This window comes from Numenius arquata, chromosome 4, assembly GCF_964106895.1.
Source record: "Numenius arquata chromosome 4, bNumArq3.hap1.1, whole genome shotgun sequence".
NCBI classification, from domain to species: domain Eukaryota; kingdom Metazoa; phylum Chordata; class Aves; order Charadriiformes; family Scolopacidae; genus Numenius; species Numenius arquata.
The window spans coordinates 5,113,822-5,135,543 of record NC_133579.1 but is presented as its reverse complement, the minus strand read 5'-3'; the positions used below and the strand labels follow the sequence as shown (position 1 = coordinate 5,135,543).

The following is a 21,722-nucleotide window of genomic DNA, read 5'->3' as shown; positions in this document are numbered from 1 at the left end:
CTGGTTTCCTGTGAAGCTGGTTTTCTGTCCACTTACGTGATTTTCGTAAGGAGTGCCCCTCCGTCTTTGAGTTCTAGTCCTAGTAACTTTTACATCTACTGACAGAATTTGACAGGTCTTGAATATATGAAATTTCTTCCAAATGTCCTGAAAATTGGTATCTGGATAGAAGACAATCTCATTAGAACCACCCCTGAAGCTTCAGTCCAAACTGAAGAGGTACCATTGCAGATAGATTGATCGGTGTTATGGCTCTGAATCAAGCAAAGCATCTGCTGACATTTCTCAAGCAATTTGGGACAAGCTGTTTGAGTTAATGAAGGAGAGGAAAAGAAGGAAGATGGGCAGAATTACTGGGGAGAGGATACTATGAGAAATATGGAGGGAAACAGCTGAAATTAAAATGAAGGAATTACTGGGATGCAATAGAAATCCCTAAGAATTTCGGAGTCATCAGGTTTGCTGCTTACGGACTAAATACCTCTGGGTTTTTTTGCTTGTGTTTCTTTCCCTGACCAGGTAGAATTTTAATTTTATTGTTTGTTGCACTGTGTGTGCTTTTACCATTGAACGTGATATCAAGCGCAACACTGAATTTAAAAAATCATAAGATAAATGTCATTTTAAATGCTGCAAGCAGTAAATAATATGACAAACAGTAAATAACATGACTAAATCCAAACTTTATTACCTGTTCTTACTTGAAAACAGTTGATTCAACATACGTGAAAAGACTGTTGCTTGGCCAGCCATTCTTTCTAATAGCGTTTTACACGTGAAGAGATTCTGATGGTGTTCCGTTTTGTAAAATTAAATTGAAGCAGAATAATTTTTTGCTAATGGTTGTAATTGCTGAAAGCAATTAAGAGGATGGAGGAAGAATAAACATGGAGAAGAAAGAATAGAGTGACGTAAAAGATCGTTTACAGCTAAGTAGAAAGGGAACAAATGCATTATCAGAAAGGTAACTTCTGATGCTTGCAGTACTCAGATTTGGGAAGCCTTGATTGAAATGAGAGGAGAGAGAGACTGAAAACAAAAAATAAATAAAAGCACCTCTAAACCTACAATTTCAAGTATCCCGTACTTTGATTGCTGTCTTAACAAATTACACGACAAAACTTTCAGCAGGTAAAATGACGAATGCTGCAGCGAGTGTTGTGCCTGCCCTGCAAACAAAGGGGAGCTTTGAGCAGCCCAAGTCAGATACCGTGAGCAATGCCAGCTTTTCTGATCTGTGTGTAGCAAATTTTGAGCTGACCAAGAAGCTCATTAGCCATTGCTGTGATTCACAGGGTTACTGTGGCACACAGTACCTTGAGTTTGCAAGTTCAGTGCTGGCTTGGAGACACGACTGGGGTACCTGCAGCGCACCTGCTGACGTCAAAAGTAATGCTATGGGCTTCTCTTCTTGCCTCTCCTTTAATGACCCAGCAGCCATGAAAACATAGTTCTTTGTATGAGAATATACTAGCAGTAAGTATAGCTTTGGAGTCCTCAGCACAGGAAGGACATGGGCCTGTTGGAAAAGGTCCAGAGGAGGCCATGAGGATGCTCAGAGGGCTGGAGCACCTCTGCTGTGAGGACAGGCTGAGAGAGTTGGGGTTGTTCAGCCTGGAGAAGAGAAGGCTCCGGGGAGACCTTAGAGCCCCTTCCAGTCCCTAAAGGGGCTCCAGGAGAGATGGGGAGGGACTCTTGGTCAGGGAGGGGAGCCATAGGACGAGGGGTAACAGATTTAAACTGAAAGAGGGGAGATTTAGATTACATATTAGGAAGAAATTCTTTGCTGTGAGGGTGGTGAGGCACTGGAACAGGTTGCCCAGAGAAGCTGTGACTGCCCCATCCCTGGAGGGGTTCAAGGCCAGGCTGGATGGGGCTTTGAGCAACCTGGTCTGGTGGGAGGTGTCCCTGCCCATGGCAGGGGGGGTTGGAACTGAATGATCTTCAAGGGCCCTTCCAACCCGAACCATTCTTTGTGTGAGGACATTTTGACTATTCGTGTAGCAAGGATGAGAAAGAGGCAAAATGTAGTGAAGTCCATACTGCAAGAGAAGTGGTGGAGTGGGAGCCTATGGAGACTGAAAAGAATTCAGAAATTAAAAAGCAAAAGAACTAATAGAAAGAGAAATCAGGGGTAATCATCAGTTTGTACTGCTATATACACAATAAGAATGCTGGAAAAAATAAACAAAAAAGAACCTAAGGAGCAATTCAGCTGAAGGATGTCTGTCTGTCGTTATAAATAGCTACTAGGTCATCTGCATTGTTAGTGAGGACTGGAAGGGTGAGGGAGAAGCGAGTACAGTAATAATACATCCAAATACCAAACCTGAAAAAACCCAAGTGTGCCCATGGGCAAAGATGAGGTAAGAAAAAGGAAAGATGCTAGATCTAAATATAAGGATCTGAGTTATCTTTGGTATTAAATGACTCAAAGTGTACGGAGTTACAGTAAATGTGAGTTGACATTGGAAGCCATTGTGTGTAATTTTGTATTCTTAGTCCTTTTCTTATTACACTTATCATTGGTAGTCAGAGTGTTGGTTTAAGCTTAATATCTAATTTTGGAGCAAATTTATCTTCTAACCATTTTCTTTGGAAATGTGAAAGTTTTGGCAATTTCTGTGTGTTGTCTGTACTCACTACTGCAGTGGGTTCAAGACAATACATACAGTATTTTTTTCATAAACTAAACCCAAAACAATAGGTGTTAAAATAAGTCCTAAAACTAATTTCTAATATCTACTGATTATTCCTCAAATTTCCTACAAGATTTCAGCTTCACATTCTGAGGAAAATAAAAACGATATTTCAAGGTGACATGTAGTATTGGTATTTTCTATGAAGATTCTTTCTCGTGGTATCCTCTGTTTTAACTTCAATAACCATCCATGACCCTGGTTCAACTGGGTTTATATCACCAGACACCGAATTGAAAAAATATTAAGCTGTATTTTTAAATCAGCTCTTCTGATTGCCTGTTTAAAACTGTCCATGTCTGAGCAAGAAACCTCCAAGAAGGTATTGAGGAGTGAGGCTGAGATGGGCCAAAAATCACCCCAAAAAAGAGATAATCTTCAGAGAGAGGAGTTCCCTAGCCCAGCTCATGGTGGGCCACCTGAGCACTCCCACTAGCCCAAGGCTGGGAAGCATTAGTCAGCTGAAGTAGGGGACAGGCAGGTCTGACTCTTGCAGGGGCAGCGCAGACCTCGTTTAGCTTAAGCCGATTGTGAAACGGCACGTTAAATCATCGCGATCTTGGAACAATAAGCTGCAACAGGAAACACACTTAAAAAGAGTTAAATCCTGGCTTCACTGCAGTAAAATATGAGTTTGGCCACTGATGCAAATAAAGCCGAGGTTTTGCTGGGAGAGACTATGATCATTGGGAGAGAGATGGTGAGTCACCTTTGGAAGGGTATATAAAAATAAGGATGGAAATGGTTAGCAAAATATTGAGATATTGAGCAGCTGAAAAAGAAATGAAAATTTAATAGGATATGTATGGATGGATGTGATGTTCAATGCATAAAGTTTATACATTCCTGGGCTGAATGGATGAGGTTACAATCTGCCTTTTTGACAGAAGGAGGAGTTTTGAACGCAGAAAGGTTACATTTATTGGCTCACTGGTTTTTGGGTAGCATTGGCGTAGCCCAAGTTTCTTCTCTGTAAAGAAATGGTGTATCTTTGAAGTATCCAATAATGAAGGAATAAAATAGACATGAAAAGAATTATAGTCATTCCATTGTTTTTAATTCTCTTCAGAGAAAGTTTGCAGTCCTGGGAACAATTAAATATAAATAAATATGCAAATAATAGGATTTTTCAGTTTTGATTTTTGACCAGATGCGAAGAGACAAACCCAATTGCGGCTTCAAAAAGGTTTCTCCCCTTATTTTATTAAGACCAGAAGTAACAAAGAGATTGTTTTCTTTTCAATACGATGAGAATAAAAACTTGAAAAGATGTTGTAAATGAAACAATAAGAATACAAAATTGTTCTTAAAGGCATAGTTCATAACAAAATAGTGATAGTCATGTATTTGTCCTTTCCAGCAAAGGTAAAGAATATACTTTCTTTTTTCTCCAAAACATTCCTACGTTATTGCAGAACTCTTAAATGTTATTGACTTTTAAATTTTCCTGGTTTTGAAACTATAAATGCTGACATTGAAGTACCAAACTAATGTTGACTATAATCCTTTCTTAGTCTTCCTTCAAGTCTCTTCTGATGTGAAATTTCAACTTCAATCAGAAAATTAAAGTATTGTCCAGTAGGCTGGAAAAAATAACATTTGTATTATATAAAATTTGCCTTTATTTTTATTGTTTATAAATCATTCTTACAAAACATTATTTATGGTTTATGTGAAATGCAAATGAAGGATAACTAGTTTTGTTCTCATAATCTTTTGCCTAAACATAAAGCTCCGAGGCTGAGAAGCTACCGCCGTACTTGCCATGTGCAGCTTTTAGAGTTTTTTTTTACGTAGAAACGTTCCTCTCGGTGGTGGTGTGTTTCTGAGCACCTGAAAGCAAATCAGCTGGTTTCATCCGCAAAACCCCATAGAGATGGGTGTGGGTCCTGCATATGCCTTACAGAGCAGTTAGCACTCACTGGCGTAGTTCCCTCTTACAGTATTAAAAACTAACTGTAACTGAACACGTATTTCCTTTTTCAAACATTGAACTGTAGACCGGAGTCCTCCTTTCACTCCTAATTAATGCTTACTTGTGGAATTTTTTCCCCTTGCTCACTCGCCACATCTCGAAAAGATTACTCCAGCACATCAAAGTCAAACGCTTTTTCTTGATATATGGATGACTCTGTGTTTTATTTGGGACACTCAGAAGCCGACTGAATGTTTGTCATTTTTACATATACAAAGGAACTTTATGTGTAATTTCATTCCTTTTTCTCACTCTCAGTTAGTCAGTGTGTATCTGACCATAGGCAAATGTGAATTAACGACTGTGGAGAGACAATTCCTCAGAGTGTCACAGATTTAATTATTCCATCACTATCACCTACATGCAGAAGTACTCTAAGTGATGTTTGGGATAGAGGAGGCTTGGCAAGGTGTCTGACAATAGTTTGCAGACCTATTTCTCCATTTGGCTCTGCGGGGAAATGTATCTTTGCAGGGGATTTTATCAAATGTTTTTCATACTTACTTGGATGCCCTTAGAGGGAGAGAAAAATCTTTTGACGTATTTTGAGTATTTCTGAGAGGAACTCGTTTTCCTTCCCTTCTTCAGGAAATGGATAGCAACTGGGTTATGTCAGTCACAAATAATTAAGCTGAATTTATCATTGTGTTTCTTTATGAATACTCCCATCATGATCTGATAAAAATAATACTTGTTTTGTGAACTTTGCTCTAAATGTATGTCTAGTTACCAGAGTTAAAATATTCTTAAGATCTAGCTGCTGAGCAGCAGTTATTTTAAAATCTTTGAATATTAATAGTCTATTGATGTGTTCAGAAGCACTGGCGAAAAGGCTCGAATAATGAATTTGCTTAATGAATCAGAAGTATTCTGTTAAAACTTCCAAATTCTGTAAACATTGTAATTATACCACCAGTGCCTTGGGAATTCTGATTCTGATAACCTGTTCTTTAGAATTTGTTTGTGTTATATTGGTTGGGTTTGTTTACATTGGACATAATTTCTACCTTGTGAGCGAGCAATACATTGGCAAGATTTTACATGATATTGAGTCTTCACATAGATAAATGTTTCAGAAATAGGTGGCACCTGAAAGAGAACATTAAACAGATGGGAGACTTTCACTGGTGGGGTGGGATGTTATGTTAGTTTCTCTGGGTGCTGACTGAAAGGGTTAGGAAAAGGTCTACAAACAAAGCTGCTCAGGTGATAGGGGTAATGGTTTTAAACTGAAAGATGAGAGATTTAGATGAGATCTCAGGAAGAAATTCTTTGGTGTGAGGGTGGTGAGACCCTGGAACAGGTTGCCCAGAGAAGCTGTGGCTGCCCCATCCCTGGAGGGGTTCAAGGCCAGGCTGGATGGGGCTTTGAGCAACCTGGTTTAGTGGGATCTAGTGGGTCTATGATTCTAAACATGATGTCTTGTTTACTTTTAATTCTGAGACTTCGATAAACATCTTTTTTTTTTTTTTTTTCTTCTGGTGCTTTAGTCTGTAGAAACATTCATATTCTGAATTGTTAGTGTTGCTTAAATACCTAATGATTTTATCCCTTAGGGTATAGCTCTGGGAGATGGGCTGAGCCAAGCCGAATATGATAAAATTATAGAATCATAGAATGGTTTGGGTTGGAAGGGACCTTAAAGATCATTGAGTTCCAACCCCCTGCCATGGGCAGGGACACCTCCCGCCAGACCAGGTTGCTCAAAGCCCCATCCAGCCTGGCCTTGAACATCTCCAGGGATGGATTTGCTTCACTAAAGAAAGTGGTCCTATGTCCTCCTCTGTTACTTAAAGCAGGGCTGTATGCTCCTGGTGTTTCCGTTAAACTGATTTCAGTGCTTGTATGACCCTCTGTGTCAGTGCCACTCTCTATACCAGATGTGGAAGATTCTGTCAATAACATCATATTTTTCCCCTGAATGAGCTCACACAAGGGTCAGATAAGAATCAAGCGCCGTATCACTGGGAACGGTAGAAAGGGGTAAGAGGTGGAACTATCTCTATCGCTAGGAACAAGCTACTAGATGGCAGAACTGCACCCTGAGTGACTGCTCAGCACCTTGGAGTTTGACCTCATTCATCCACCCCTGAGCTAATAATATTTCAGGGCTGGTGAGCTTTGCTGGTGCACCTGACGACTGAAAACCATAAATCGCTTGGCCTTTCTCTGTTGACCTAAGTCAGTTACTGTGTTTTTTTTTTTTTTTTTCTTGAAATAGATCTCCTCTGCTGTATTTTGCTGAAGGTACTTTCAGTTTAGACTTGATTTTTTTTTTTTTTTTTATTTTCTCTGTTCCTCCTGTTGATGTGGTTTGTACTGGAAGTTTGACCTCATTTCATTTTTAGGTTATCTGTCAGTTAAACTGCCTGCATTCTAGGAATTTAGTACAGATGGTTCTTTTCGAGAAGGAAAATATACTGAATTAGTAATTTATCTTCTGTGACACAATGTACTGGTTTTTTGCTGCCTCCTTTCAGCATATGATGATTGTGCTTCCTAAGGTTTTGTGTTTCCTTTATCGTTGTTTTTTCACAACTTTTTGAGGAACATTTTCTATCTGATGTTGAAATGGCTTTCCATTCTGGAATCTCTGCCTCCCCTTCAGCTGATAGAATTGTTCCACTGTTGTGGACTCCAAAGTTAAGCACGTCTCAAGACTTGCGGGAGTTTCACAGCTCTCATATTAAGGAGCTAAAACCCAAAAGAGAGAAACTTGCAATCTTTTAGATAAATTTTCAGTCTGTGGGGTCAATGGCAAATTCTACTTGAGTTCAAAGGAGTCATGATTCACCTTAGTATGTCTTGAGAAGGAGAATTGTCAGGTAACATTCTCTGGTTTGTTTACAAGATGGTTTTATAATTCTGAAGTGAGATCTTCTGGAAAAATGCGTGGTTCTAAGTCGTATCCAGAAGACAAAGTAGTGCTGAGTAAAAGCAAATGTATCTCAATGATGTATAACACAGTAGGCGTGAGCTAACATTATATGAACTAACATGCCGCAATGCCTGATTTATTATTTAGGCAATAATCTTAATCTTGTCCTGCAACATTCAGCCAAAGTGTAGCTACCAACCACATGGATTACATGTGCCACTAGGTTATTTTCCATTTCAGTCAGAGCTCTGTCTTGTATTGCAGTGTCCTTGTGCAAGCATTGTGACAAAACCAAAAACCTTCTGATTTTCTCTTATCCAAACCAAAAGCATGAGCAAACATAACCTGATAGTGCAATCATAAGTTATGCAAAGCAGTCGAACAAGCAGCACCTATACAACACCCCCAACTGTGTAGGTTTTTCAGTAACCAACAGTTTCTTTAAAAAACAATTACTTCTCTCCAGCAAAAGAAAATATTGGAAAACTGAGTGGTTTATTTGGAATGTTATTACCTGGCTAATGGATGTGTGGGATGGTTTTGACATACCTGCTAGTTTATCTGCTTGACCCAGACGGAGAGGTAAAATTATACCCTCTCTCGAAAGACGTCAGTGATAGGAATTTAATCACAGAGTGAGGAAGAGCATGTACTGTCAGCGGTGATGCCGTTGGTATGCTGATGGTATCCAGCTCCGTCTCTGCTGCTCCCAGCGTAGACAGCGCCGTCTTCCAGATGTCCCAGTGTCTGGCCAAAGTAGGGATGGTGATAGGAAACAGATGGTCTCGTCTCAGGACAGAGCAGAGTTGATGCAAGCTGACTGAGAGATGGAACTGGAAGAAACGGCAGAGCTTCGGTTGTTGGATGGCACCTTACACTCACTCTTGCCTTTCATTCACAGTTAGCAGAGGTAGCAAGGAGGGTTCCCTTTGCAGCTAGAAGTTTCTTCCAGCTTATTATCTAAGAGTTTGGGTGTTTATCATAGAATTCCTGATGTGTTAGTGTCTCAGTCAGGACTTCAATGCACCTAGAGTTTACTATGAGCATTCACAGACAAAACAGTAAGAATCCTTTGCTAAACGTGCCTGTGCACATGGACAGTTTGGAGATTTCTTTGCTTTCTCTCTGCCTGCCCAAACTGTCCAGCCTGAAATCACTCATATATGAGTTCCTAAATTAACTGGAACTTTGCTACCACAGCAGCTTGGTCGGCAGCCAGGTGCCTTTGTGTATAGTGCTTGACTGAAAAGCACCGTTTTTTAAAATGGGAGATGCGCTAGTTTCTCGGTTGAAAAATTCATCCGTAAAAGCATCTTGCTTCTTACTCAGTGTGTTTCTCTCTTCATGCAGAAGATTCTCTGAAGGTCAAATAAGGTGTTTGACTAGACTTGGAATTTGATCATTTTAATTTAAGAAAAAAAAAGGAAAAAAGAAATTGGGGAAATATCTCTATTTCCAGTGTAGGAATCCTTGATCTAGATAGGTTTCTGGAAGAGAGCACACAGATGGTCTAGTAACTGGCACTCCAGAAATGCCTGTACTAATAATTTTTTAGAAGAAAAGCTTTGGAAGGTTCAGTGTTACTGGAAATATTTGGTATAAGATTATTTGTGACTATTTGTGATTTTTTTTTTTATGCCTCAACTTTCATTTCAATAAAAGGTGTATGAATTTCCACTGGCCTCTTGACAAGCCAGCTAAGCTTAATCCTGCCAAGGGGCTCATGGAGTAAATTAGGGAGAGGCAAAGAAATACAAATGTGACCCTCAGCGCAAAAATTGATTCATACAAAGCTAAACAGTTTAATATTTTCTCTGACTGGCTAAAAGTTAACTGTAGTTGCTTTATGTTTACTGAGGTGTATGACTGAATTAATGAATTATTATTCATCTTAGCTTATTTTTGTAAAACTTCATATAAACAGCATGCAAATTATCAGTTTAATTCAAAAATAGATTTAATAAAGAAAAGGGTAGGTGACAACGTAAAGAGAAATTCAATATTTTGGATATGTATTGTAAGGAACATCTGTCCTACGTTAACCAAATACACTTAAAAAATATTATGGCTGCTCCTCTTTGTTAGAAAACAAAAAAAACCTTGAAATTAAGAACAAAATGAAACCTTTTAAATATACATTCCTTTCTAATGCTTTCATATTTTTGATATGATTGAAAAAAAGCTTACCAATTTAAACATGGCTTATTCTGTTATTACGACAAAGCCTTTTTTGGTGGTTTTCTTTAAGAATGCAAAGTTGGACGAAGGTCTGAATAGCATATTCAAATAAATATAGTGGTTGCATAATTAGATGACGTCAGAATTGGAGCTCATTAGAAATATTGATCAAAATTTACTTTTAATTTTAGAAGTTGTTTTACTTAAAGCTAAAGTGCAAAAAAGGAAAAGTTTGCCAAGGAAAAACATTAAAAGACATTCCTTTTAGATGCCTTCTAAAGTCCAGAATTTCTGGTTATTTTGTGGATTTTCTCATCATGACCTTTTTGCGGTTCTATATTATTATTATTATAGTGGAAATACTTTTGTACAACATGGCAGTTGCAGTAGAATTATAGGATGTGATGTAACAAGTGTGATATTCTATGTTTTCTTTTATTTGAAATGTAGAAGTAATTAATGTGCTCCGGTCAATAGTAGATTCCCATTATCATAAAAATAAAATATTTGAAATAATTTGTTAGCACTGAATGAAACTATCTGGTTGATGGTTTAGACCAATGTGTTTGAAATCACTATTGGTGTGGTGTGGAGCAACGATGGTTATATAGTCACTTACTGCTGAACTAGTGGGTGAGCAGTGGTTATTTGATGATACTAGATCGTTTGCCCCGAGATTACCAGTAGGGAATGATAAGAGAGTGTGATGCCAGTTCTTTTCAACTGTGGTTATGGACTTTCTCGTTCAAATAAAATGAGACTGTACTGTTGTATATACTGTTTCTCACAACTGTTGTATTCAGTCAGTGATTTGGGCAGTTGGGATAATCAAGACTTGATTTCTGAACTTCCTCTGCCTGATTTGGAGCAAGAGTCCAAAGCTCAGATGCTGCATCTTAGAGGTACTCGCATCTCTTAAGTCAGAGGTCCATCAGTCTTCCCTGCAAGGCATTTGTTTTCTGTAGTGAACAAATATCCCACCCAGTGGAAAAAAAGAATAAACAGGAGCCCTGTGGGCCGGTGCTTAGTGTAGTTGTCTAAAGATAATAAAGTGTGCTCTAATGAAGCTAGAACATCTTCATCAGCAGAGGCTACCTCCTTTGTTAATTGCACTCCCATCTTAAAATAGGATGGTGGAGAATTGGTGAGAGAGTTCGTGTTGTTCAGCCTGGAGAAGAGAAGGCTCCGGAGAGACCTTAGAGCCCCTTCCAGTCCCTAAAGGGGTTACAGAAGACATGGCGAGGGACTCTTGGTCAGGGAGTGGATGAGGGGTAATGGTTTTAAACTGAAAGAGGGGAGATTTAGATGAGATCTCAGGAAGAAATTCTTTCCTGTGAGGGTGGCGAGACACTGGAACAGGTTGCCCAGAGAAGCTGTGGCTGCCCCATCCCTGGAGGGGTTCAAGGCCAGGCTGGATGGGGCTTTGAGCAACCTGGTCTAGTGGGAGGTGTCCCTGCCCATGGCAGGGGGGTTGGAACTGGATGATCTTTAAGGTCCCTTCCAAACCAAACCATTCTATGAGTCTATGAAACTGAAGACAGATTTCTCTCACTCCTGCTGAGTAAAAGTGGGAACTCTAATCAATGATTCATTGTATGTTTCAGTATCTGCAAACAATGCTGCTTTCTGTAGTCCCATGGTGGGTTTGTGGTTTTGACTGTGGAGTGGGATTCTGCTAGACTGGCTGTGACAAATGATGCAGGTAGAAGTGGACATGCAAACTCAAGGACTTAGTATCATCATGTTTCATTTGGTTTTCAATTGTGAGTCCATCAGTGGAAGCACAAACATTTAGGGAATTTATTGTTAACTTGTGATGCTTATAAACTATCGTAGAATTGTAGAATGGTTTGGGTTGGAAGGGACCTTAAGGATCATCTAGTTCCAACCCCCTGCCATGGGCAGGGACATCTCCCTCTACAAAGCTCCATCCAGCCTGGCCTTGAACTCCTCCAGGGATGGGGCAGCCACAGCTTCAGAACACTGGGTTCAGGAATCTAAAATGGCTCTAAGGAGCAAAAGTGTCTTGATGGATTTACTTAGGATGATATTTTCATCAACAGCCTATGGCATGGGTCTGAACTGGGCCAAATTCTGATATTTGGAAATATTAATAGGAAGACATATTAGAACAGACGTACCAGACTAACAGCATTGTCTACTCCATGGCATCGAACTCATAGATGGATAAGAAGAAACAAAGTGAGATGTCCTGTAGCTACTCTATTGCACAAGGCAACTCCAGTTTTGCTTCCATAGAAGGAAGTCATTAAACACAATTTTCAGGAGTGGTGCATCCGTTGTTCTAGATTAATGTTTCTTCTTTGTCTGGAAGCTTAATTCCTGCTGGTCCCAACAGTTCTTTAGAATTAAGCATTAAGGTGAGATTTTTATTGGTGTCTCTTGATATTGGTAAGAAAATTTATCTAAAACAGAGAGGATTGGTTAGCAGAAAAAAACCCACACAAGACAGACATATAAAGCAGCATAAATTCCTGGAACACAAGCAGATCTGCTGTTGGCAGTAGGGTTTTGTTGGTTTTGGGATTGATTTTTTTGTTTGTTTTTTTGGGGTTTGTTATTTTTGTTGTGGTTTTTGGTTTTGTTTTTTTTTTTAATTAAAGTAGTAGAGCATATTAAGAATCTGTGCTTCAGTCAACAATCCTTAACAAATCAATCCTTTGCACATAGAATACATCAATGTCTATCATAAGAACACTTTGTTGAGAAATTCATTGCTTCAAAAAAAGAGGCATTATTTTACTGGTGCATTAGAACTGACTGGTGTCCTGCAAGAACATTAATCAGAATTCATTATCTGAATTTTTTACTCTCACATGAAAACATTTAGTGCTTTTCTTAGCCTTAGACTGAACAGAAAAACTCTGAGCTGTCATAACCTTTCTAAAGATGAACCAGGACTTTTTCCAGCTTTGTACCTTGTACTTCTTGAATTACTCCTGGGAAAATTATGACATGTTTTATAATGGAGGAAGGATACAAAAGTGACTGAATCGTATCACGCAGTGTAGCACGTAACCTGATTAAATGAGCCTTCTGTGTAACTGAGCTTTCTCTGCATTAAATAAGAGGTTTGCGTAAGAGCTCTGTCCTTCAAGTGAATCATGTGCGAGTCTCGTAGGAGACGGTTGTGAGATGATTCCACACCCTCCCATCCCAAGACACTAAGCAATCTTGCACAGTTTCTAGAATATTTGGCATTAGTGCCCCTTTCTCCCCAGCCCTTCCTCCTCAAAAAGAAAGGAAGTAAATACAAACAACATCCTATTTAAAAACATTACCTTGTTACTAGGCTGTGTTCTTGTTTAGCTGAAATAGGTACCCTTTTCCCCCCTTCTCTTTTGATGAAACTCGTCTATGAAAAAGTGACAAAGAATTTAGCTTAGTGCAGCATTATTATTATTGATACAGAAAACATCTGGTTCTGTGCTATGCTATATTACACTTGTGATCTTTATCTCACTTTTAAGTATTTTCATGTAGTGTTGTTATGGCAATGCATGAAGATTGCAGCTGTGTGAATTTATTGGTGAATTGCTGATTTTAGAAAAATGTAATTTTGTTTGGTTTGTAGGTAGGTGGGTTTTTTTTTTTACTACAGAGAACATACAACGTACTTAATGGAAATTGCTGTAGGACCAAGGTAGGGTCTTCACATACCCTATTTTCAGGTAGAGAATTAACAGAGAATTAACTTTAAATCAAAGAAATACAGTGCACAGTCATGCATTAAAATAACAAACTTTTGTTAGCACGAGTGAGATTGTTTCATTTACGTGAACTTCCAATCAATCACTGTACAAAGATAGGTAACGATTTTCTAAGGATTTGAGAAGTTTCACAGTATTCTTGTCTTCCATCACATAAGCAGTCATCAGCTTGGCTTTTCTTTCTCTCTTTTCTCAGTGAATTACCTCATTGCTGCTCAATAAAATCACTGAACTGCTCAGCTGTATCATCGCTAGTTGGTCTAGCAAAGAATACAAAGAAAGAGAAAAGATTCAGTGTTCCAGGCCCTGTAACTGAATTGACTTCTCAATGAAATCCTTTTTTGCTAAGACTGATTCTTTCCGATGTTACAGAGAAACATCTGAACCTTTGGAAACCTTTTTCTTATTATTCTTAAAATGCATTATTGCTCTCATTTGTATGAATTTTAATACCATCCTTATTTATGAACAAATATTCTTCTGCAAAGAATTTTTCTTTGCAAAAATTCTTCTGCAAAATCAATTGTTTAACAATATATACACACACAGAGTTTCGTACTAAAATTACTGTATGATTTATCATTGTGTTTTTTTTTTTTTTTTTTTAATTAAGGACCTTCAATAATGAGTGTGGTCAATCAGGAAGATTGCCAGATGGCACATAAACTTGCTCACAACTCAAAAATTCCCAACCAAAGTTACAAGTATCTGGAACCAGGCAGCTTCTCAAAGCCCAGTGGCTTTTGTGAGAAGAAAGTGCATTATCTGTGCTGTAAGTTTGAGGCATCCAGAAGAAACTGAAATAATTGAATACTGAGGCAGAAGTTCAGTAATCAAAGTTATTCTTTGGATTTGGTGGACGGGGTTACATTTCTCTGTCTAGTTGGAATATTAACAGCTTTTTTGTAACAACTTTTGTAACAAATTCCATCCAATACTGAATTAGATCAATGAAAATTCCTTGAGAAAAATTAACAATTGTATATAATGTAGGTGTTTTTTTTTTTGAAATCTTCAATGTAGCATGCACATTACTGCTATTGGTCTAACAGCATGTGACAATAACTCAGTACTGGGTAGTGTTCTGCCTACTTGTCTGTTAGCTACAGCTATAGGCACCTCTGAAATCCCCGTTTCTTTTCTCTTGAGAGAAAAGTGTTGGTACTTGACTAAAAATGAAAAAAACCAGCATATGTTGGATAGACAGATTCAAATATAAAAGGTATCATAGAGTGCAGCCTATGTCATTGCTCGATTGAAACAGTCGTCAGAGATCCAAAAGTTAATCAGCAGAGAACAGTTGAAAACCTCATTTAAAGAAATCACATCTGTTTAGGGGAAAAAAAAAACTGGAGGCATATGCTTCACTTTCATTTAAAATGTAATCCATCCAGTGGTTTACATCTGTTAAAAAATATGGAACTTTTCACACCTCTTTAAAGCACAATTAAACTGTATTTATTTTAATACATAATGTGTTCCGAATATGTAATACCTTTTCTGAAATGACTCATAGATGATTGATTTCATAACTCTTTATCATATAGCCTTCCAAGTCCTTTGAATTAGTCTGTATATGAACCATAGATGAAATGTAAAGAAAAAGGTGTGGAAATGGTGGAAACCGATGCCAGAAACTTCAATGGAACTGTCAATTTATACCACCACCGAGCCAACGAATTTTGGGAGGGAGGAGAGTTTTCTTAAATTAAACATTACAGATAAGAAAATCTAGTTCAAGGACTTTAGCCACAAAAATTTCATTTAAGTTTAGCCCTATTGTTCTTGGATGTTGCTTATTAAAATATCCCCAAAAGACTTGTTACCATGGCATAATCCTGACAATCTGACCCTACTGCCTGGAGTTTGGAGCACAATGGTAGGAGTAGTAACTGTGAGCTATAAGGGACAACCAGAAATATTTCAGGTAATGATTTGGGGGGGCTGTATCTCACTCTGTCGTGTATGAAGAGGAGCTTGGTACTCCACTGCGTGTCTATAATGGCTACTTGTGTACTTTAAATTCTAATTGAGCGGTTACTCTTCTGATTTTAAAGCTCTGTGTCTTTTCCCCACCTGATGTTGGGATTTGAAGTCTGCCTTCATGCACTTTCTGGTCCATTCAGATCCTTTAACATCCGGTTTATTTTGTAAACATAAATCTATGAAAATACATGCATATACATTATCTGAAAGACATTTTAATTAGATGATCAGGTACTGTGTACCATAAGCCGCATGCATCAGCCAGTATATGGAATGGTTGGTGCTCATTTAATAGCAGCCAGTCAGTGTTTTGCTTGTTTACCTTTCGGCTAGAACCTTACCAAATTATAAACAACTGAAAATTGGGCTTTATGGATATGTTAGGCATACAGAATTTGCCTGGTTTATGTTAGCAAAAAATATACAGATTATCCCTAAAGAATTTCCCAACTGAAAAACAAAAGAATTAATTTACAGTTTAATTGAGCTACGCTATTCCAGTGTGATCTCAGGCAGAAAATTCTTGGAGAGCCTCAGCTGTCTTCCTGCAAAACGGGAATGATTTGACAGTAGTAGAAAATCCAGTTATTATTATGAGTTGCCCAAATACCACAGCAATATGGTGGGTAAAAGTATGCACATTATGGTTTATTTCAATGTGATATATGTATCCATTTCATATTTTCAGAGTTTAGCAGAGCACTTTTAGTTTAGCAATATTTTTCCATTGCTAAGTGAATAGATGATGAAAAAAAAATCAGAGGATGAGCATACACTCAAAAAAATTAATTTTCTCTTCGGTATGCCCTGTGTCAAATGGAGCTATTGGGCAGCATCTCTTGATTTTTATAAAAGAGAAATAGAGATTGAAAAAAATATGCAGCACTGCATGAAGTGGAAATCATACTGAATGTTTTTCAAGGAACCCCTTGTAGCAGGGTGATAATATATATAAATAAAATAATTTCAAATGTCTTTTCCTATTATTATACAAGTAACCGTGTGTGTTTTCTTCCTGATTTTTGAGTTGTTCCTTTCTTTAGTGATTCTGCAGGTGAAGCACCTTTATTGCTGCAGAATTTAATTGTGTGTTCATCCAGTCCTTCTGTCTTGTTGCAGAGGATCTTGACGATCTAAGGATGGAAGGAGTAACAAGTGTGATGTCTTCTGGGAGCAAATTCAATCAAACTCGAAGTGCTCATACGGCTGAGCCTCAAGCAAAGGTCACGTTGAATATCTGCGCAAGATGTGCCAGGTAAAAACCAAAACAAACCCAGATCATGCTAACCAATACGTCCTTTTCCCCAGGTTTTCAGCGATGTGTTGTTCTTATGGGCCAACGGACGACCTCTCCTGTGCTAAAGAAAAAAATAATTACTTATCTACAGGCTGCCCTATGACCTCTGGCATTTGGGTTGTGCAACTTACGCTTGTGCTTGATACGTCGCATCAACAATAAATCAAAGATCAGTTAGTCTTAGGCCTTACTTCACAGCTTGAAACTATTTTAAACCTTTCTGTCTCTGAATTTCATTAGTTATTTGAGCTTCTGTGGTTTTTCAGGGGATGAATCGGGGAATTTAAAGGTTCAAATCCAATTTGAAAAGCACCTGTATAAATGGAGATTTAGTTGCACAGGTGCAGTTCAGGATTTCAAATAGTTGCTTCTTAGCACTTTATAATCTCATCCTGTTTCACCTCTGAGAAATAATTTAATCAGGTTGAGCCCCTCTTGGTTTTGACAGCTGGAAATAATTCTTGCATTTACAGTATGAGGGCCAAATAAACAGGTTGGTATTCCGGTAGCCAAGTCAACTTGAGAATGCAACACTAACAGAAACCCCTTAAATTTCCTAGATGCATTCTTCTGGGTAGACAAAAGCTCATTTGGAGAAAGGATTTAAGCCTGTTTAAATGACAAAACTAGCCTTCTCGCCCTTCTGTTAATGGTTCAGATTAGCAAGAACAATACAGAGGCATGCCAATTTTATCTGCCTGCCTTTGCCAATGGCTGCTCCATTGTATGGTTTGAGAGGGGATTAGCCCCTTGTAAATAAAAAGCAACCTGTGGTGAAATTAAGTCAAAAGTTTGGCCATATGCCACCCTACGTTTCTACTTTTTTCCCCATTTTGCTTGTAAATTACTACTTTTAAAAGGCACTTATGTAGGAAGAGGGGCTTCAGGACATTTTCTGATGCTGTGGGCGCATAACTATGGGCATAGTGAAATCACCCATGCGATAGCATCCCTTCAGCAGGGGTGTGGAGCCTCAGGGGGCTTCAGCCCCTGGCACCATCGGAGCAGCAGTGACTGGATGTAATTCTAGAGCGCTTTGCTGTCAGCAGTTGTGTCCTTACGCTCGAAGAAAAGAGCAAACATGCCTAGGCAGGGGATTCTTCCCCATTCGCTAGAAACGACTTGCTTACGTTGTAAAATGTTTCCAAACAACTAGCTACGTGAAAGTGTGTCATCTTTTTTTCAACTGGCATCGGTTGTCCGCGGGTAAACAAGTAGAAAGATAAGGAAAATAGAAATGTTAAGTTTCCTCTGTGGTCTTTTTGCACTTACATAAAATCTTGTATGGATTACTATGAAGGTTAATTAAATTTTAAATTCCCTAGAGTAACCGCTAACAGCAGGTGCCAAGACACTATATATTCTCTCAGTCCTGCACACCAGGGAACAAACGGCTCAGATCTTGAGCCAAACCTAGCAACCTTGGCTGTCGCTATTGTCTTTCAGCTGGCTGGACTATATGGCTCTGCAGTCTAAAATATGAGGAGTTGTGAGCGAAAGATCTCATAAAATCCACTTTTGTCACTTCAGTTACCAGAAAATGCAAAATGGTGCTGTATTTTACCTAATACACCTTCATTTCATTCCCTACCCTGTTTAATGAAGTCGGTGTGGAACTGGATGATACCTACTTGACTGTGGCTCTTTTCACTCTCATTGCAGTTTAGCAGTTTCTTTAAACTTTGGAGGAATTAAAAAAAATATACCATCCCATCAGCAGCAAGGGAAGTCAAAAGAGAGAACTGGGTATTGCTGTTGTATTCAGTTGTGAGGAAACTAACATTTATTTTTCAAGATGATGAGGTCAGTCTATTCTTCTGGAGCGTTCCTTCCTTCCTTCTTACTGAGTCTGAGGACACCTTTTTCTTCTCTTACTTCGAGACAGAGCTATTAGTGCAATAAGCTCTCTGTTTTGATACCTCCACAGCGGATTGGTCCAGTACCTTCTCGCAGCAGCTAAAGTAGTGGGTGGAGATAGTTGCGTGAAGCAAGTGGCTTCAAGGACATGAAGATTTTTTCCTATTTAGTTCCAAGAGAAATTAAATTTGCTGTTACTCATTGAGAATACGATGCTATAAAGTCACAGCCTGCATATTTGGGGCACCTCTGTGAAAGTTTTTCAGCGTTGGCATTTATCTCCACTGTTATGACAAAACCTAGCATTTATTCTAAGGTCATAATACAGAACCTATTAGTATATTTATTTGTTTCAGAAATGATATTTTTACTTTTCATATTGTCTTCTCTAAGTAGCCTTGTGTACTCTAATGCTTGTATATAAATACTATGGGATTTGATTGTAGGCACATTTGAATACAATTGAAAAAGAAGTCAGTATAAGCTGTTGTTATGCATTCTTTTGGTTACAATTAAACAGGTGTCTTTCCTCTTGATTTTAGCCTTTTTTTGGTTATATAAAGAGACTTGAAATGACTGGACCTATTAATGGCAGTCAGTGTTCTGTAGGTAATAGGACTTGTCAAATCAGATTATCAAATCAAGTTTGCTAAAGGTATTTTGGCTGTCTGTAGGAGGAATATGACTTTTTACTTGAAATTTGAATGGCGGAGTTCCAAATGTTAGGAAACGTGCTTCTTGGCTTAGAAAAAAAGTTTAATTTTACTCTTGCATTTGCATAATCTAGTTTTTTCACCTTGCTATATTTAAAAAAAAAAATGTTCTACTCCGATTACTCTCCAGTCAATTTGCCTTTTATGATACCTGCTCCAGAAGGTTCCTCACTTTCTTGGATGTGTTGGGGCTCTTCTGAGAGGGATTTATTTAAACAACTGAAGGAGTTCCTCAGTACTAGCTTTGACTTAATTTGGCTTAATTTTTTGGGTCTCACTTGGAAAGGACAAATAGTCTTAATACTACTTCATTAAAACCATGTGCAAGTTTGAGACCTTCCAGCTACTAGGGTTGGATTTTACTGCCCTAGATCATTAGAGCTCCCCCATTATTTGAGAATTGGAGAGAACAGGTCTATGTCTATGTGTAGGTTACTTTGGCCTGAGGGGAGTGCTGGTTTAATTCTCTATGCCCACTGAGAGCACCTGCAGCAGGATACAGTGCAGCAGCATGCCTTTTCTGTGGCTTCTGGAGCTGGGAGTGACTATAGTTAGAGATAAAAATCTACTTTTTACAAGGCAAATTAAATCCAGTTTATATTGTGGGCCAAACCTGCAATGCTGTTGAGGTGCTGCGTTTTGCAAAACATTCTCCCTTGCCTTAAGTCTCTCAGACAAAAGTAAGAGTTTTTTCATGAATCATAAGAAATGAAACTGAGAGTGGATATAATTTGAACTAGAACAAACCCCCCAAACTTTTAATTTTTTTTTTAGAAACTGGTATCTAACCTTCAATGCTGGTAATTTCACCAATCATCTTCAAATCAGAGGTAGATGGAGTTATCACAAGCCAGGTCAGTAATTTTAATAAAAGGTAAAGTTTTCCACCCTGATATTTAGGAGGTAGAGATGGGGGATTCTTTCAAGCTATCACACCAAGTTGGTTTTTACAGCTTATATTTTATAAAAACCAAAAAAAATCCCCCAAAGCAAACCAAACGAGAAATCTAAAAAGAAGAAAAAAAAAAAAAAGAGAGAAAGAGAAATAAAAGGAGGGGTTAATTCTCCTAGAGTATAAATTAGTTTGTAGACTGGGATATAGCTGTAAGAAACAGAGAGCTTACTGTTTTCTGTATAGATGTTTCACACGCGATGAGCGAAATGCAGATGGATAACAGCTTTAAGAGGTTTTTCAAATGGGAAAGTAGCTACAGAACAATGTTATTCCCATAGCTGCTCTTGGACTACAGTGCAAGTTAAGCAGCATATTAAGTCATCTAAATAAAGGGGTGACATCATTCACAAGGTGGAACAAAACAAGGTTTATAGATACAGAAAAAAAGGCTACAAAAAACCCCCGTGTTTGGAAGGTTTGCTTTTTGCTATTTTATCCAGAAAATTAGCAAAGACACTTTTATTGCCGCTGATCTGAATGTAGATCACTTAAGCAAAACTATTATAATAAAAAATCCTTCATCTCAGGGCAGAACTAGTCTGAGTGACTTAGAGAACAGACTGACTCATTCTATAACAAGATTTTGTGAATCCTTTCTCACATACAGGCAAAACAAATGAATTTCAGGTTTGGCCGATGAATCATAAGACACTCTCGCACATAAGCAAAACTCATATGGGTTAAATAAAGATCTAAATGACAATTTGTAAAAGCCAAACACTTCCATATTTTCTCATGTATTGTGACTTGCACTTTGAGCGTTTTGCAAGAATTTAATCAGGCGTAAGGTATAAGATAATATTCATGTACTATTGAATGTTCATGTACTATTGAATGAATTTTAGGGGGTTTTCTTTTTTTTTTTTTACTTTTTTTTTTTTTTGTAAGGACCACCCATTAGCCTTGTATGCCCACTGCCATGCTCAAAAGTTAAATCTTGTTCTTGTGGAGTCTTGCCAATGCATTCCTGGAAGTAAGAAGCTTTTTGTTTTTAATAGCGCAAGGGCTGCATTCATTCTTCTTAACATCAATAGAATACAAAAAAGGGGTTGCATGTGATTAAAAAAGAAATGGGATTATAGAAAACATACTGTGCCACAAGCTTGAAGGCTTCTGAGCAAGAATGTTGGGAAGGAGCACTAGTCGCATACAAATGTAGGTTTGAGACGCAATATTTTTGTTAATATTTTAAGATTAAGTACAGCAAAAGCACAATGTCCTAAAGCCTTTTGACATATTAGAGGAATCAAATGTATACGTATAAACAAATAACGTGCATCTGTACATTTAAAAAATTAATGTGGCTTTTCTAACTGTCACCATTGGGATGTGGGGTGCAGTCCAAGTGTAGTAACTTGTGTGCTTGAGCTGCTGATGCAGAATAAATTAGATGCTCTGTGCATGCTGCCATTTCAGATGCACTCTGGAAACTTAGTTTGGAAAAAAATATTCA

The 21,722-nt window shown here is 38.2% G+C and overlaps 1 protein-coding gene across 1 annotated transcript in view; it reads left to right on the top strand.

The window, feature by feature from the left end:
* The window catches only part of C4H8orf34 (chromosome 4 C8orf34 homolog), a 158,911-nt gene that overhangs the window by 92,636 nt on the left and 44,553 nt on the right, over window positions 1–21,722 (top strand). The window contains exon 8 of the mRNA XM_074146679.1: window positions 16,567–16,702. Coding sequence (XP_074002780.1) covers window positions 16,567–16,702 — 136 coding nt within the window. The remainder of the gene's footprint in view (window positions 1–16,566; window positions 16,703–21,722) is intronic.